Here is a 17,607-nt window from a genome sequence, read left to right on the forward strand (position 1 = left end):
CTCACAGATACAGCTGTTGGGCCACACTGTGGCATGGGAAGGACAACAAAGACACAGATTGCAAGTCATCCTCTGGGTTTTCACAGTTTCAGTGCCATGTTCCATCATGGCACACATTCTGCCTCCTGGGTGCACTGCCAGGCGCCCCAGAAGTCAGCAGGTCCCTTGTCCCCAGAGGCAAGAAGCCCCAGGGGCAGCGTGGCAGCTCAGCCTGGCTGCCAGCCCTGCCCTGCAGCTCCCGGAGCCGCAGCCGCTGATCGGGATGCGGCAGAGCTGAGCACAGCCCGTGGTCTCCATGGTTTCACGTCTCTTCAGAAACACATCAGCTCTCAAACATCTTTGTTTGAACAAGTCTCTCAGCTTCACTGTAAGCTGTGGTATGACGTGTGCCATGCTGCCCAGCACTGCTGCACACAAAGGCAAGAGCACAGGATCTGAATGACTTGAGCACAAACGCAGAGAAAACAGAGCAGGGAACAAAACCAAACCCACAAACTGCTGTCTGTTTTTCTGGCACTGAAAATTTCTCCCTTAACCGTGTCTGGCAACTAATTCAGCCATCCTGTACTTTAAAACTGCATGGGGAGAAGGATAATTGTTTACTTGCTCTGCACAATAGTTGTTATTCCATGTTGGTTTGAGGTCAAAGTGGTTACAGGATTTGATGCACACAGAGATGCAAATATTTCATCTGTACTGGCTGCTTTAATCTCAACTTGCATTCAGACATTTATGTTTCCTCTGAGTTATGTCCCATGTCTTTAGCCAGCAGTGTTGTTATCCTGAGCTACTGGAAGGCAGCAGACAACACAATTCTTTATACCATATCCTATATCACTGTTTGATTTTTGCATAGAAATTTTTACTGTGCAATAGTTAGACACATTCTTACAAATGTTATCTCTTGCTTTGAAGGGTAGATTTTAGCATGCCTCAAACTGCAGGAAAAGAAAATCAGACAGAAAAACATACTCTTTTCATTTTTCGTACAGTGCTATGCTTTCAATGCTGATAACCCCCTAAACCTGTTATGCAGCCTGACCAATGTTATTCTTGATAAGTAAAGAGGAGCAAAGGAACCAAACATCTCAAAACCACATCAGAAGGACACAGTGAACCTGTGTTTGGTCACTACACTTGTGCTGCACAGCAGTAACTGGGATTGTTGCTACCCCACAAGAACGCCACAACAAAAAAGCCTGGACACAGGCTGTTTTAAATATGTTCTCCCAAATGCAATGGTGTCAGATGGCAATAATTTTGGACCAGATTTTGATCCCCTTATTCATGCTGGCAGTTGCCTCCGCAAATAGATCCACTGACTCAGTTGGAACTGATTGTCAGTGTGAGTAAAAGGATCACAGCCCTTTTCTCCATTTTAATATTCAGGCTGTACCAGGAGCAAGAAATTGTATTTCTTTTCCAGCAAATTTATTCTTCTCTGAAGACAATAACATCATTCACCTCCTGCACCTGTACACCAAATGCCTCCTTTACCAACAAACTGCCCAGACTGCCAGTGTATTTGGTATTCACTAAAGCAGTGAATACCAAAATAAAAACTTGTCACTGACATTCAAACACTCTCTAAGAAGGCCAGAACTACAGCCAGCTTTTGAACATGAGTACGTGGCCACCCAGAAAGTAAAAGTATAAAGCAGTTTAGGTGTTCAGTTACAAAGATTCAGAGTTATGCCAGCCAAGAACTAAAGATACAAGTCACCAAAGATTTAAATGAGGAATGTAAATCTGCTGCCATGAATTAACTGATTTATGAGCTAATTTAATACCATGAAAGTAAACAACATGGAGCCATAAATACCTTTCCACCAGAAAATTCTCTTTACATGATATTCTGAGAAAGCTGAAACAATTTAGTATTTGACAGCACAGAACAGTTCTGGCGAGATTCTGTGACTCGAGATTTGAGCAAACTCTGGGATGGGCTGTCTTAGCTAATACACTATTAGTTAATTAATACTGGATGATTAACCCCTGAGGCTCAGGTTCCGCATCTTTCTGGGGAAGGAATCAGACAAAACAGCAATTAGAGAAAGAGCTTGAAAAACAGGTAGTGATGGGACACAACTACCAACTATGGACACAACCACCAACTATGGTTGGGACTGAGGAACTGGCTCTTACTTGAGAGTGCCTGTAGGACTCAAAAATAGCTCAGAAACTAAGGGATGGAGATAAAAAAGGAAAGAACCTTTGTCTACCCAAGGGATAAAAAGAAAATCGCAAGCTGAGCCCTTGAACAGTATGAAATTGACTGAAAAAAATATAATAGCTCTGAAAGTACTTTTATTTGCTCTGGGTTTGAGTCTTCAGGAAGCCATCACTTCACGTTTTCAAGCTTACCTCTACCACCTGGAGGTTAGATTTTTCATTAAAAAATATAGGTGAAGGTGCTCCTGCAATCATTTGACTTTGGCTGTTGGCCCTTCAAGAAGATCCCTAAATGTTGAGGGTAAGAGTGTAATTAAAAAGCAGGACTCCACCTGATCTGAGGAGGAGAGATGTGTCTTCAGCCTACAGTCCAGGCATTATAAAAGGTAATTACTACCTCATTTATTAGTAGCATTATTAAGAGAAGAGCTTGTCTCCTCGAGGCAACTCTTGCATGCTCTGAGGCCTGGCAGATGCAGAGCAGGGGCCAGAGGCACTCTCAGCCCATGGGGGAGCACCTTGGGTAGGATGGTCAAGCCACACTTGCCTTTCAGAGGTGGCCCAGCCTCCATGAGCAGACAGCTCTCAAGCAGCAGGTCAGAGTGGCAAAACCATGGGAATGAAACACATCTGTCCTTGAGATCAGGGCCCCAAACCCTTGTTTTGCTTGTCTGTGCCTTCAGGGTATCTTTTTACACCAGATTTTGAGCAGCCCCGGTTCGCACTCCGTGCCCGTCGTGGAGGGTCCTGGCGCCATCTCACAGCCACACCAATGTCCTGGCGTGGCCGATTTGGGGACAGCGGTGGGCTCTGCACACCGCAGGGCAGGAAGACCATCCTCTTCACACTGCCTGCTGCTGGCCCAGGGCTCCTCTCACGAGCTAAGTGATCCCAAAGAGACCATTATCTCATCTATGGTGGTGTCTTTTAGCAGGTCGAGAGATTCTTCTGAATTCATGTGTGTGGAACAGAAGGATCAGATCCCAGCCCTGCAGGATCATGTCGGTCTTTTTCAACCTTCCCTTCTACAGCAGAGAAGTCCAGGAGAGTGGGCTGGAGGAGCTCAATGCCCTACAGCAGAGCCTTAGTCTGCGTGTTCAGCAGGACAGCTGGCCCTGAGACCCAGCACCAATCTGGACACGCTGCGGGACTGGCTGCTTAGCACCAACTGAAAAAGAACCTGCTACTCTTCCCCCAGGTACCCTGTCTTCCAACAAGACACTTGGTCTGGCTCTGAGGAGCAGCAGGAGATGGAGTGTCCCCTCCTGGTCCTCAAAGAGAATTGCACTACTGACAAAACCTCAATGAAACGCTGAAGGATAAGACTGTTGACAGTATTTCAGTATTTCAGCACAGAGGCTAAAATATCTGTAATCCTAAAAATGCTGAGAAGCACCACGATGTTGTAGCATGCTGGACTCTACCTCCCAAGCATGTCACAAGCATGTCACACCCAGAAGAAAGAGCCATATGAATGTCAACAGCCACAAAGCCAACATCCTGTGCGACGTTTTAACCACTTAATCTGTGACTGACCTAACTCAGTAAGCATTTTGTCCTTACATGGAAAATGTGCCTGAAGTTCACAGACATATTCCCTGTCTCTGCCAAAAACATGGGAAACACAGCAGGCCCTGCTGAACCTCTTGCTACCTCAGATGCATCTTACAAACAGTTTTCTCACTCAAATACCTATTTGAAGACATGGAAGTGTCACAGGGCACCGTAGGCAGAACGTGGGGCACACTCATTGGCCTCTGGGACTCTGTAGGTGAGAGGCTGGGAGGGCACAGCTGGGCAGTGTCTTTTTGCATCAGTCTCTGGCTCAAGCCAGCAGCTTGTTCAGAGTGAATGGGAGACACTCAGGGCACAAAACCTTTATAAAGCAGAGTCACAAAACAACTACACTGCCCTGCAGAGAGACACGGGGGAAGGAAGCTCTGGGAGGAGGTTTTTAGCAGGAGACAACAGCAGCTCCCCAGAGGTTGTGTTATGTGAGAAAGGACTGTGGCTAAGCACGCAGCTGGGTGCTAAGGCATCTCAGCAGTGTCAGATCAGAGCCTGTGCTGGCTGGCCTCCCCTCACACCTGGGGATTCGTGTCACTCAGCTCCTGCGACAGCCCAGCCCGGCTGCTGCCCACGTGGCAGAGCCTTGGCATGGGAAGTGCACAAGGACTGGTTCTGAGCTGGAGCTCTCAGTGCTGGAGCAGAGAGGCTTGTGCTGCTCCAAAGGCTCAGGAATAGCAGGGGTTGTTAAAGGTGGCTGAGTAACCAGTTGCCAGGCTAATCCCCCTGCTCAGCAGCCTTCTCCTCTTGTTGTTGTGGTCACAAGGAAGTAATCTTGATGTGAACACACAACTGACACAAACACACAAGGAGATTGTATGAAGCTGCTCTGAAGCAGACTGTATACCCTGTCCTTGGAAGGTCACAGCTCAGGGCAGCATCTGCCCTGAAACCTGCAGTGTGCAGAGTCTGTAATGTGCTCATGAACCCTCATGAACTCCGAAGAAGACCCCGGGACCGCACAAATTAAACAAGTGTGAAAGGGTAAGCAGGCTCCCCCTGTCAGTGAGCCAACATGCATTATGCAAACAGTCTGACTCTGCTCTCACATCAATTTTGCATCATTCCAGCTCATGGTTTTCAGTAACTCCTCTCAGCTGACATCTATGCAAGTGTCAGAACAAAAATAATGCTCTTTTTCAGTCATTTCTCTAGAGCAAAATTTGTACCACTGCAGGCACCAAGTCCATGTTTCTGTTCTAGACACATTCTGAGCACTGAAACGTAACCCAAGAAGGTGGCACGTGGCACACACAGGTCACCCCTGGCTCCAAAGCCCCCTGGGAGCAAACTACATGGGAAGTGAATGACAGGAAGAGAAGATTACCCCTTCACTGGTTTTCTGCAAATCTGAAGAAGTGTTTCTTGTGTCATTGCCTGCGTCCCCAGCATCAGAGCTGCTCTTATTTTCTTCCTCTTTGCAGTCCTTATCATCTTCATCTCCAGGAGATTTCCGTGACTGCTTGGAGGATTTCTAAAATGATCAACAACAAAGTTAAAATTAAAACCTGAGCTTCAGCCATAGAAAGACACTTCTGAAATGTGTATGGAATGCTGTCTGATCATGCATTTCCCTGTTCAAGGGGAGTATTGGGGAGGATACGTGGGGTGAAAAGCATTTTTCAGGGGAAGCAGCTGGAGTTACTGCCACCAATGAAGGAAATTTCTGTGAAATTCTGTGTTCAGCACAGGTTGGCAGCTCAATTGATTGAAAGACAGACACAGTAATAGGAGCTGGGTATTAGTGTTGGGTCACCTGTAGGTTTTGTTAGTTAATCAAACAGATGGTGCCAGCTTGACAAAAGTTTTGATTAAACACAGAGATGTAAAATGAGAATAACATTAGCAGAGCTGCTTTCCATACTTTTTTTTTAGTGCTGTCAGTTTTAATATATTAACATTAAAGCCATGTGGAACCAATACATCTTTTCTGTTCCCTTTATGTTATACAATTCTACAGTACAAAAGGATAAATTGTGGCATTAAGCCACCATTTTCATAATCCTCTGTTTGCACAGTCTTCTGGAAAGAAGATGGTAGTCCAGACCTGAATTTCTAATGGAAAACACACAAAAGGGGTGAAAATACATTTTGTTTGGTGTATCAACCACAAAAATTCACACTCTCCCCCAAACTGTGCCTGGATCAGATTGTTTGCTTGCTTCTTCTCATGTCAATTAGTTTTCACTTTCAGAGAAGAATAACATCATTGTGAATAAATTTACTCTGCCACACTTTCCACAATTTTTCAGGTGAAGTGCAGCCCTGGAGGCACTGCATAACCAGAGGAAGTGACCATAATGTTGCTCTCGTTCACCCAGGTGACAAGTGAGAACCCAAAGGTGTCACTCCTCAGGGGATTATGTTCACCAGCCACTGTGAGACAGACACATTCATTACTCTTAGCTTCCTGATCTACACTGTTACTTAAGACATTAACAGGGCTGGTAGGTACTACAGTGCAGCTCTTATATCTACAGATTGAGCATCCTACTCCCTGCTTAATTAATTAGTTCTTCCTCCTTCCCATTCTGTATCCTAGACTGAAGTATTTTACACTCAGCTACAAGAGGAGCAGTGAGCACATCTGACCCTACCAGATCTTTCTGGGAGATGGGAGAGGGAAGCTTCAATTCTCCTGGACAGGAACCAAACCTGAACTCATGACTCTCAGGGGGCTCACTCCTAAAGCTTTTTTTCCTCTTGGGGAGACACCTATCTGAGATGATCAAACCTATTAATCCATCATTGTATGGGTTTTCTTTCCAGCGTTTCTAATCTCCATCCCACACTTTCACCTCCTTTTCAGTGTGTGGGCACTAGAACAGGGCAGAGTATTTCAGCTGGTGTCTCACCAAGGCTGTCTACAGAGTAAGAGCACTTCCCTTTGCCTGTTTGAACACCACAGTTATGGTATCAGAATCAAAATGCTAAAGGAGGAAGAAAAAATTTCCATGAGGTGAACAGTATTCCAATTATAAATGCCCATGGGTAACAACAGGAAGAGTCAGAAGATAACCTTTGAAGTGTAGGATTTTTTCCGTTTTGAGCCGGCTTTTTCATTCTTTCTTTTTCCTTTTCCATCCTCTTCTACCCGATCACCTTCCTCCTCACTGCTGGCATCTGCTGTATTTCCTCCTTCTCCTTCAGTTTCTGATGAGCTCTGTTGCTGAATTGCCTTTAAAATAACAACAATAATAACATAAACAATAAAAATATCACTAATACCTATTACTTGATTTTTGTTCTGCATTGAAGACAGAAATAGTGGAAATGGACAGCTTACACTTCAATTGCTGTAGTTAGGAAGAGCTCAGGTTATTTTTGCAATTATCAGGAAAAAGGGCTGCAAAGGCAATGTTCTCAGTCACCACTTCAACTCAGTTATCAGATGCAGATTCTGGGATAGCATGTTCTGAAGGGTTTACACAGAAACAGAAGATCCGATAACAAAAATGTGTTTGCTGGAGGAGAACTAAGGGCTGCTCAGTGGAGAGACCTGGCATGTTCTACTTTGGGAAAAACTACTGAAACTTTTAGACTTTGGCTGCAATAGGAGAGACTTTTTTTGTGAGAGAAGATGGCTGTTACTCTCCCTTCAAAGGGCAAGATCTCTGTTTTTAGGAAAAGCAAACCCTGACCAGCAGGCTGAGCACTCTTTGACAGCCCATCTCCCACAGACTACTCACTGGACTTTTTTAAAATCCCCAAGTGTATGCAAAACATGTGTAGGGCTGAAAATAAGAAACAGGAACTGAGAGAGGCAGCAGCTTTTCTGCAGGTGGCCTGTATCTCTGGCTTGTAGGGTTTTGTGAGAATAATGTAATAGGTGTTTGCCTTCTTTTGGAGGTGATTCCTGCCTTCAAAGGACCACATTTTTTTAATGTGAAAAGTTCTTTGTTTTATACAGCCCACCAAGTACTCTTCTCCCCCTCCAGCTTCACTGACTTTCTGCTCTGGACACCCAACAGGGAGAGCTGTTGTACAGCAGCAACTGTCCCCTAACAGCAGCTTAACCCTCCACCTCCTCACTCCTCTCAGCTTTGGCACTGTGTGCTATACATTACCAATGTAAAAAGCAAAAGTGCAGTGACCTTAAGGTCTGTGTAAAATACACAGAGCCTGATATAAAAATAAACAACAGAAAGAAGTAGTCAGAAATTATTCATGTTTGTACAGGAGTAAATAAAACCATCCATTTTTAATTTAACTAAATGTGTTGCAGAATTTTCCACTTCACCACCCCAGAATAGCATAGAAAGCAAAAGGCTCTGCAGTATGATTAAAGTTCCATTTGTCACAGAGTGTGAGACCACAGTTGTCTTTACATTACACAATTACCAGAGCTGTGAAACTTTCTTGCTCCATCAAAACCAGAACCTTACACATCACTCTCAAAATACTCACTTTGACAAGCAGTAAAAGAAGAAAACAAGAAAGATAAAGAGGAATAGGTGTGAAAGTCATTTACCTGATATCCAGTAAACTTTACTCCAGGGTTGTTTTCTATTTCCCACAGGCCTTCATTAAATCCTTTTCGCTTGTTCGATTTCCCAAACTTATCTTTATATTCTTTATATGGGAAAAGGTCTTTGGGCCCCAGGAACGCACTGCATTTTAACAGAGGTAACATTCAAAAAAGGACTCATCACTCGCCTCTTCAAAAAAATCAAAACATTACAGGGCAAATGTTTTCCCTATTCTTCTGCCCATTCCACAATTTCTTTTCAGTTTTATATATTTATTTCTTTCTCACACTGGCTTTGAGTTACTGCTGTGAGTCTGATTTAATGGATTGGCTCACCATCCTGATGTTTGATGTCGTAAAATCATGCTGGGTATCTCTAGAAACAACTGAAACATCTCTATTTTATAAACTACTGCTGGGAACTGGCACTTGAACAGTTTATGAAAGTTTATGAAAGAGTTTATGATGTCATTGCTTGCGATAGCGAGGGACCAAACTTCCAATCCTAGTGTTATAAATCCAGAAAGGCCTCAAAAATGCCACATGAAAAGTTAAGCATGTAAGGAGTGCCTGGGACCCATGAGCCAAAATGTATCCCTTGTACTGTGGGATAGCAAAAGCAGTGGCATTTATTATTATCTATACTGCCAATAAGGCTGGGAGCTGCTTTCTTGGAATTAGCCCCCCGCATACTAGATTCTGCACAAACACAATAAAAACGCTCTTTCCCAAAAATCTTATAATTTCATATAAGAACAAAAAACAATGGATGAGTATAGGCAGATGAGCAATACAAGGAAACAATGAGACACACAGGATGCTTGTGGCCAAAGAGTTTTTTAGACAGCACAGCAAAGGAGGGATTTTGTGCTTTGCTGCTGCCTAAGTCAGCTACGCACTGGGCCAACTAATTTCAGGCACAAGCACCACAATGCAGGGAAAAATAATTATATAAAAAAGAAGAGTGATGATTTGTCCTGCCTTTTCTACACACACTACAGTAAAATTCCTTCTTAACTTTTAAACTGAAGAAAGCACAACTTTCTTTTCGTTGGGTATCTACATGTTTTGTATTCTGCATCATGACATTCAGACTGTAATCACAAGTTAAATTAAAATGATGAAGGCAAAAAGACCCCTTCATTCCCACATGTAAAGATTCTGTGTCATCAATGACCAGAGATGAGCAAGTCCTAGTGTCCCTCACCATAATCACTGTCCTACTTTCGTGACGATCTTCGCAATTCATGTTAACTCTCTGGTCTCCATTACTGCGGGATTGTGGAGCTCCACCATGTCCAATACATTTATTGTTGTAACCTCATCACGACATTGGGAATCTCCCCTTTTTTGCAGATGGGCTTCTGAGGCACAAAGACTTGTCCAAGGTCAAGCTCAAACTGATAGCAGAGCCCAGAGGAAAAACCAGCTCTCTTCAGTCTCAGTCTAATACCTTAATCACAGGATCATATTTCTTCCTTTCTGCAATCATTATTTCAGAGTAATGCCTGATTTATGCCCAGCATTTATGAATGTGTGAAGTTCCATTCACTTAAATCATCCCACTGGCCAAGCAGTTTGCCACTGCAGAGCCAACTGGTTGCTAAAAAGGCATCAGATGACAAGTCCCTGAGGAAAGAGCTTCCTTCTAACTCCACGTGAGACAGCACAGGATCCACACTCAGTTGGATATTGAGAAATATCTTAATTATATAATTACAAAGCCAAGAATGCATTTCTACCTGAAAGCCAAATGGTGATTTCCAAACTAACAGATGTCATGTTAATATTAAATGCTACACTGAATAAATTATGTTACCTATGCTTTTGCTAATACCAGGGGATGTCTCCTTGTTGTCACAAATATAAACAAACAGTTTTAACACAAATAACAAAGGAAAACTGTCTGAAACTTAGTATGAGCTACCTTAACTTATCTCAACAGTAATGTATGGAAATGTTTCTCCAGCCTTTTATGTAAAGTAAACACTGAAAAACTGTCTACAGCTTTGCTTGAAGTACACATTGCCACTGGGACAGTGCTCTGCTATAAAACCAAGGAGTTGCAATCTGCAGTTCATTTTTAACAGTTAGGCTTTTACATTGATTAGGTAGGAACTACAAACTGTTCTCCTGTTTCAGATGCGACAGTGAGATCATGAGCTCACAAAATCCAAACCAAAAGAGATTATCAGTTTGGGATTCACTCATTTTGGAATAAAAGTGGTCAGTTTTTTCTTAAATGTTTCTCAAAAATGATGTTTCCATTCAACAAATAATTACATTTTGGTTCCTGATTTGAAAGCATTGGAAGTTTATTTGAGCTTTATTCTTTTCAGATTATTTTGTGACAGTACTAGTAGACCACAATATAGCAAAATATCAAGTTGTTTCATTCTAGCAATGGGAACAACTATTTTAACTAAAGAGAGGCTATTATGAACTTTATAAAGCAGAAACTACCTTTAAAGATTTTTAAAATAAAATGTGATGTATGAGCTATGGAGCTTACCATATTCTGGAATAATATTAAAATTCTAAAATAAACAATAATTTTTTAATAAAGCTTCAAGCCTCTAACACTGAATATAAAATATCATCAGAACTTCATTTTTTTTCCAGTTTTAAAGGAATTCTAGAGAACATGTTACCTGCAAATGGGGAAGGAAAAGTTTTAAAATTAAAATATTTCATGCAAAATGGAATGTGACTTGTTTTTTAGCTACCTTAGACATAGTTTAAACTAGAAACATGTACATTATAATCTTGAAACGCTGTAGCAATTATGATGAGACCTAACTTACCTCTTGTGCTCTGGTTCCTTTCTTTCCCTATCAGCTCAGCCACCTCAGTTCTTCTATCACTTCTGTGAGCTCCATCTTACAATATCCCCAGCACAAATCTCCCAGGAATGCTCACATTTTAAAGCTCTGTGAGGACTGCCTGAGACTCTGGGCTCTGCGTCCTTTCATATCACAAACTACCAAGTGAGTTCTCACACAGGACACGAGCTCAAACATGTCCAAACACAAGAGCCTGATCTCTGCTATCAGGGACATCCAAGTAAAAGATGTTTGCCCCTGCTTCACAGTTCAGGGTTTTTTTCAGACCCTTTAATGAATTCAGGCCAACACATTTCTTTACAGGAAATACAGGCTTTTATGTTTACCTCATGGTAGACCACAAAGGCAGCAGCATTCCCAACTACTTTCAGCTTTCATTCTCATTTGTTAATACAAATGAGTTGGGCTTGCAGGACCTGTCTAGGCTCCAATTGGCTTCAGTCAGAATTTGTTCCAATAAAATCAGAGGAAATGATGTTAGCTGCAGTGGAAAAAGACATTTTCAAAGGAACAGGTCACGTTCATTCACTTACGTTTCATGAGTCCCAAAAAAGAAGATGGGGTATTTATTTGCTGGAGGCTTCACGGCTCCTTCAGGAAGTTCATCAATCTGTAAGACAGAAAGAAGTGGAAAAAAGATTATTCCCAAATATGGTCCCTCATGCCCTACCAAGCCACAGAGGTGCTAGCACAGGTATCCTGCAGCCCTGGGAGGTCCCACAGTGTCCTGGGCTGGGGAAGGGAAGACAGCTGCTGGTTTTTCATGCAAGCAGGTCACACAAAGTCAGCTTATGACTGAAATACTGCAGGGAGACAGCAGAAGACCCAGGAGCACACACAAAGTTTTAATGATTTCATGGGCATTATAATACACAAAGGCAATAAAATCAAGTCTGCTTAATTTTAAGTGTTAACTTCAGATGCTGCCTCATCAAAGGCATTGAAGCCCAGAGGGTAATCCTGCCTGTCTCACACAGCCACCTCAATAACTTCTGCAACAAATGGGGAACAGATGGTATCTCTGAGACTCTGCAGCTGGAAAACCGGACAATTTCCCAGTGGTGCTTCCTGTGGTGATGGTGGTACAGAGTGTAAAATGTGTAATGCAGGCCAAGGAGGAGTGCCAGGGACCCTCCTTCCCCTGCAACACCCTGGTAACTGGCTTTGGTTACCACTCCCCTCTCTACCTTCTCACTTCTTTCACATTTTAATCCTGGCCTCGTATTTCTCAGGATACAGCTGCAGAGCAGTGAAAGGAGGGATGCTGAGGGTGTTCTCCTGAGAGAGAGCTGGTCTTGGAACAAACCGCTCAGGCTGAGCACTGCCCAGACCCCTTCTCCCAGTGTCTGAGTGAGAGCATTGGTTGTGAGGCAGGAGCTGAGGCCCAGGGTTTAATCTTGTCTATGTCTAATTTCGTAATCCTGTGCAACAGAAATAAGAAAGTCCAGGTGCCTACCCACATAAACCAGAAACACAACAAAGCTTTAAATGAGATCTAAGAGCCTGCCTTCCCAGAAATGGCACTTCTGAGTATATGTGGGTGTGTGAAATTAAGTGTCCAAAGAACTCTGGCTAAGCGAGAGCCTAATGAATTTAGGTATCTACAGGGCAGCACCAGTGAGCAGGTGAATGGCTCGGTGCCTGGTCTAAGGCAACTCAGTCTCAACATAAGCACATCAAATCCTGCCAGTTGTCACTGCAACTGAGAGCAAAGTGCTGACATAACAGTGCTATACAAAATCTGCTCCTCAGCAGAGCACAGGGATGGAACCTGCAGGTTTTCACTCAGGAGGCAAGACCCACATGTGCTTTCCTTCTCTCTTCTTGCTGAAGGACCCCTAACACTGAATTCTTATTGATTAATATGCACCAGATTGTTTTCAAAGGATGTCCTCTTTCACGGTAAAGCATCTGCTTGGCTACGTAGCTTTCAAAGGAGTGTGAGCTTTTGTAAGAATTCAAACCCTTTTGGTCTTTCTGCAAGGACACCCCTAGGGGATGGAGAAACGAGAGCCACATGTGGAACTGTAAATCACAGGACTCCTTTCTGTAGAAGAAATGGATGCCTACCTTTTAGGTCTAACTGGAACATTCTCTGAAGCTGCACCAAAATCTGGAGATCTGAGAGCACTTCCAAACCATTCCCTCAGGGATGTGTGTGGTGGGGCTCTGGCACACTGGGTCAGCTGTCACCATGCACCCACTGCCCAGCACAGTTTGCAGGAGACAATCCAGGATTGTCACAGGTGTCACATGCCTTGTGGGCACAGCAATTACCTGTTTCTTGTACTTAACAAAGCTAATAATTTGATTAAAAAAAGGAGAATCTATTATTTAAATGCACATAGAAGGAAAATACACACTGGTGGAGGATGAACACATGCATTCACTTTTAGCTCAGCTGAGTGAAAAGAGGAACTGAAAGAACATGACAAGCTTTTTGGAGTCCTCCTTATCATCAGGAGTGCATAGAGGAAAGGCTATCAAAGATGTTAGTTTAGAGCTCTATCATCAACTATTTGTATTTTAAGAAAGTGCCCATAATGTTGCTATTCGCTCACAATTCATTATTTAAATACAGGTATTAGACTTATTATAAGAGTGGCAAAAAGACTGCAGGTTAAAAACACTGCAGCTCCCTTTCCAAACTGATAGCAAGTCAGGGAGACACCGCATGCCTGCAAAAGACTTTATGCCTCCTTAAAGACGAAGTACCTGCACATCAGAGCAAAAAAGACTGTGCTGGCAGTTTACCAAGTACAGGGAGAGGTAACACACCTCTACTGTCTGGATGCCATAGCCATCCTCCCCTTTACTGTGACAAGGAAGATGTCCAGATACCAGACCCCAGAAAAATGTGGACTCCTTTGACTGAGACAAACAGTGTCTGCTGGGACTTGAGTGCAAATCTCATCTGGCCACTTGAAACACGGCGCCAGCTCTGGGCTGCATTACAGAGCAGCACAGCCCAGTCACTGCCTCAGCCCTCTCAGAATCTCTCATGAAATAAAGCAAACAGCTGTAAATGATCAGTAAAGGGGGGGAATGAAGACAAGCTTAGCAGGGAATGCTGATCAGAAGGGATTGGGGATCTTACATCACACAATGTGCTGTGCTCTAAAGCAGTGAGGATCTAAGCAACATCCTAAGCAACATCCCAAGTGGGGTTAAGCCTTCTGTCTTATTCTCAGCACTTAATACTGTTAGCTAAGGAGCAGCACCAAATCAACAAAGGACAGAACACATCTGTCACGCAGCTCACCTGCTCCCCATTTCGTGGCATATTTCTTTATTCATCCAAGTACCCCTTCTGACTATGTATCATCACAGGAAACCATAAAAAAGCTTTTCATAGCTTTTGGGAGATGGCATGCACATACAAACACATGCAGTATAAATCTGCACCAAACAGCTCAAGGAGAGACTGTTAATGCTCCCACTCTAACACTTCACTCTGCAGCTGAGGTCAAGACTTTTCCTGCCTTCACTGATATTGCTGTGAGCTCCCCAGCTCTGGGGCTTATGTTGCTAGTACTGTAACAAGGTTGGATATAAAGTGACAGTGTTATCTTAGGGCCACTGAACTCTGCGGCAAAAACTCCAGAGAATTTAGTGAAGGATGAGACCCCCTCTGCCATTAGGAAAGATCTCTTCCCGTTTTACCTCTTTCACACAAATCCATGCATTAGAGACTGTGAGAGGAGAGCTTTGCCCAGTCTCCCTATACCCAGTAAAGCCACCTTAGCCCTCTGTGAATGTGGAGTCCCTCACATGCTTATTTAGCTGCAGAACAACCCCGGCACTCCATGACAATTGCTGCTGTTTTGTTGTAGCACAAAGCAAGCAGTACAAGCAACCATACTGCAATCTCCTGCTGCTGCACTCAGCCACAATTTATTCCCATTCTAGAGGATGTTTTGGTTAAATATGCTGCGGATTTGGATCCGATATTTTTCCCCATATCAGCAAGATCAAAGACAGAGAGAGAGAGGGAGGGAGGGAGAGGAAGAGAGTGAGCGCATGAGCACAAGAGCGAAAAAAGCATCGCTGCCTTGAACCAGGAACAAAAGAGGGAAGAACACCCATACTAGAACACAGTATTGTAGTCACAGAAACCTCACTAATGACTAAAGCATCTGTCTATCAGAGAGCCAGACTGCGACTGTGTTTTGCTCCTGGAAGGAAACAAACAGATTCTCAAGTACCAGCCCTAACCTGCAATCGAGCAGGAGCTCCATCCCTGCCTGAACCAGAGTGGGCTGGAGCTTGCTGCCACAGAAATCAGTGTGAGCAGCGCATGGCGTGCAAATCTGATATGTGCATCAGCAACACCATGGGCAGCCGCTTCAATTATGGCTAAAATTAAAGCAGGTGGTTTCAGATTTCGAGTTTTATCCCCTTAGCTCCCGTTGCTGTCATCTGCTTAATGAATAACAATTGCTTTCTTTTTGCACAACCTCAGCAAAGCTGCACTGCCCAGCGTTTCTTTGCCAACCAGGCAGCAGAGCTTTAAAGATGTAACTGCGAGGTTTTTTCCAGTAAACAAATGCCAGGCTTCTAGGGTCAAGAACACTGAACAGAGAATTCAGCTCGGTCCTCTCCAACCAGAGCGGGGCTCTGTCAAACCGTGTTGCTAGTGACTACCAACGTGGAGGGAAGAAATCTGTCAGGATCCTTACATTGTAGTTCACTGGTTAGGATGTCTGTGCAGCCCCGAGTATTTCGCTCTCGGGGGTGCCGAGCAATCGCTGACTTCTCAGGGAGTGTTCCCCGCTGGCTGTCACAGGGTGGGTTTGGCAGTGCTCACGCTGCAGCGCTGCCTTCCCGGCTGCCATGAGGTCAGCGACCCAGGGGAGCCAGGCGAGGCGCGGGCTGGGTGGGCTGGACTGGCGCTGCTGCAGAACCAGAGCCCAGCGAGGAGGACAGCAACAGTGGCTCCCACAAGCACAAATCATCCCCGTGCCTGCCTGTGGGATAACGTGGCATATTCCTGACAGGCGGAGGAGCTCGCTGGGAAGGGCTGGTGCAGAAACAGAGGAAGCTGCACCCCCTCCCGGGTGCTGTGCTCTGCAGAGCTCTACATTCCCTGCAAAATGGGAACCATGTCTCTGCGAGACACGGAGAGCCCGGCACGCTTTGTCTGTGCTGCGCTTGCACAGCCGCTTTGGGCAGGCTGATGTTACTGCAGCGGCAGAGGAAGGGGCTGCTCTGCCCACCAAGGAGGAAGGGCATCCCAGAGGCATCTCCTTCCAGCTGGAGGGGCAGCAGGTGTCATGTTTTATGGCATCACAAAACCTCTGTGCCGTGCATAAGCTGCTGTTCAGAAGACAGAATTCCAGGCTGTCAGGGTGGCTTTCGATCAGACCCTGTCCTATTGCGTTCCAACAGAATTTTACACCAAAATAAAAAAAGGTATTATGCAAAAATACCTATCAGGTCCCCATTTACCGAAAAGAAAACTTTACATCAGCATGCAGGGATGCTTATGTGGGCACAGAAACCACAAGAACGCGTCCATTTATTTTTGCAAAAAGAGGGAATTAAAACCGCAGAGCAGTAAGCACTGGTTGTTTTGACATAGTGTAAATGCCTTTGATTGGCAAAAGCACACAGAACCATTGCCGAGATCCGTATCTCCCACTGAAATCCCTGGACTGCACAGCAGTCGAGCAGGGGCCTACAGTATTTGCTGGAAAGTGGTTCAAGTTGCTTATTATTGCCCAACACATGCAAACAGCTTGATCTTTTGCAGTTAGCTTATTAGCAGAACTCTAGATGGATAAAAGCAATGCTCTTCAAAATCCATTATTAAAATAGGATATTTTGCTTTACTAAAACATTTTTATTCCGATGGATTTATTATGCTTTTTAATAGCTAATGCTACTGGGAGTCAGCAGTATAGCAGTATCTTTTCTAAACCATTATTTAAAATACTGTTCTGTAAGATGTAAAATATTAATTTTTTTTTCCCCCAGAGGATCCTAAAATGTAAAAAAATAATTTTAAAAAAATCCAATCTGCTCCAAGCTAAAAACTGTGACTCAAATTCCATAGTGCTTAAATAGCAGAGCAATCCAGCTAAAGCTGATTGGAGACTGCTGACTTTTTCTCTCATGTATCAGGACTGATATTTGAAGCAGAGCACTGCTCCCCAATGTACATCACATACCTGAACTCATAGAGTGGAATGCTGGCATATGCACTTTTTCACCCATTAAAAAAGATAACCCTGTGAAGGATGAGACTAGAAGCAGAATCCAGCTTAATAAGGTGGAATTGCACAGCTACAAAAGTAAAAATTAAAAAAGTCTCTGGGCACGGAAGAGTGCCACCAGCAAAAACAAAAAGCAAAACAAGATTAAAACCAGCAGAGCATACTTTTGAACACTGCTGAAAATGGCTAAAGGGTATCCTGCAAACAGCCAGAAATGACAATATAAAGACATCAATCCTCTCTTTTTTTTTTTTTTCTGTGCATGCTCAGGACCTCAACGATACAGAAGACAATGAAGGGTTAGTTGGAGCCCAAACAATGCTGGCAGCAATGTCTCACTAGG

General features: G+C 43.8%; 1 protein-coding gene across 1 annotated transcript in view; it reads right to left on the bottom strand.

Annotated features, from left to right (window-relative positions):
* HDGFL3 (HDGF like 3) overlaps positions 1–17,607 on the bottom strand; it is a 38,209-nt gene that overhangs the window by 3,815 nt on the left and 16,787 nt on the right. The window contains exons 2-5 of the mRNA XM_066196429.1: positions 11,583–11,659; positions 8,210–8,348; positions 6,758–6,916; positions 5,066–5,212 (exon numbers count right to left, since the gene is read on the bottom strand). Coding sequence (XP_066052526.1) covers positions 5,066–5,212; positions 6,758–6,916; positions 8,210–8,348; positions 11,583–11,659 — 522 coding nt within the window. The remainder of the gene's footprint in view (positions 1–5,065; positions 5,213–6,757; positions 6,917–8,209; positions 8,349–11,582; positions 11,660–17,607) is intronic.

This window comes from Chamaea fasciata, unplaced genomic scaffold (assembly GCF_029207755.1).
Source record: "Chamaea fasciata isolate MVZ Bird 193981 ecotype frontalis unplaced genomic scaffold, bChaFas1.0.hap1 SCAF_14, whole genome shotgun sequence".
NCBI lineage: Eukaryota > Metazoa > Chordata > Aves > Passeriformes > Sylviidae > Chamaea > Chamaea fasciata.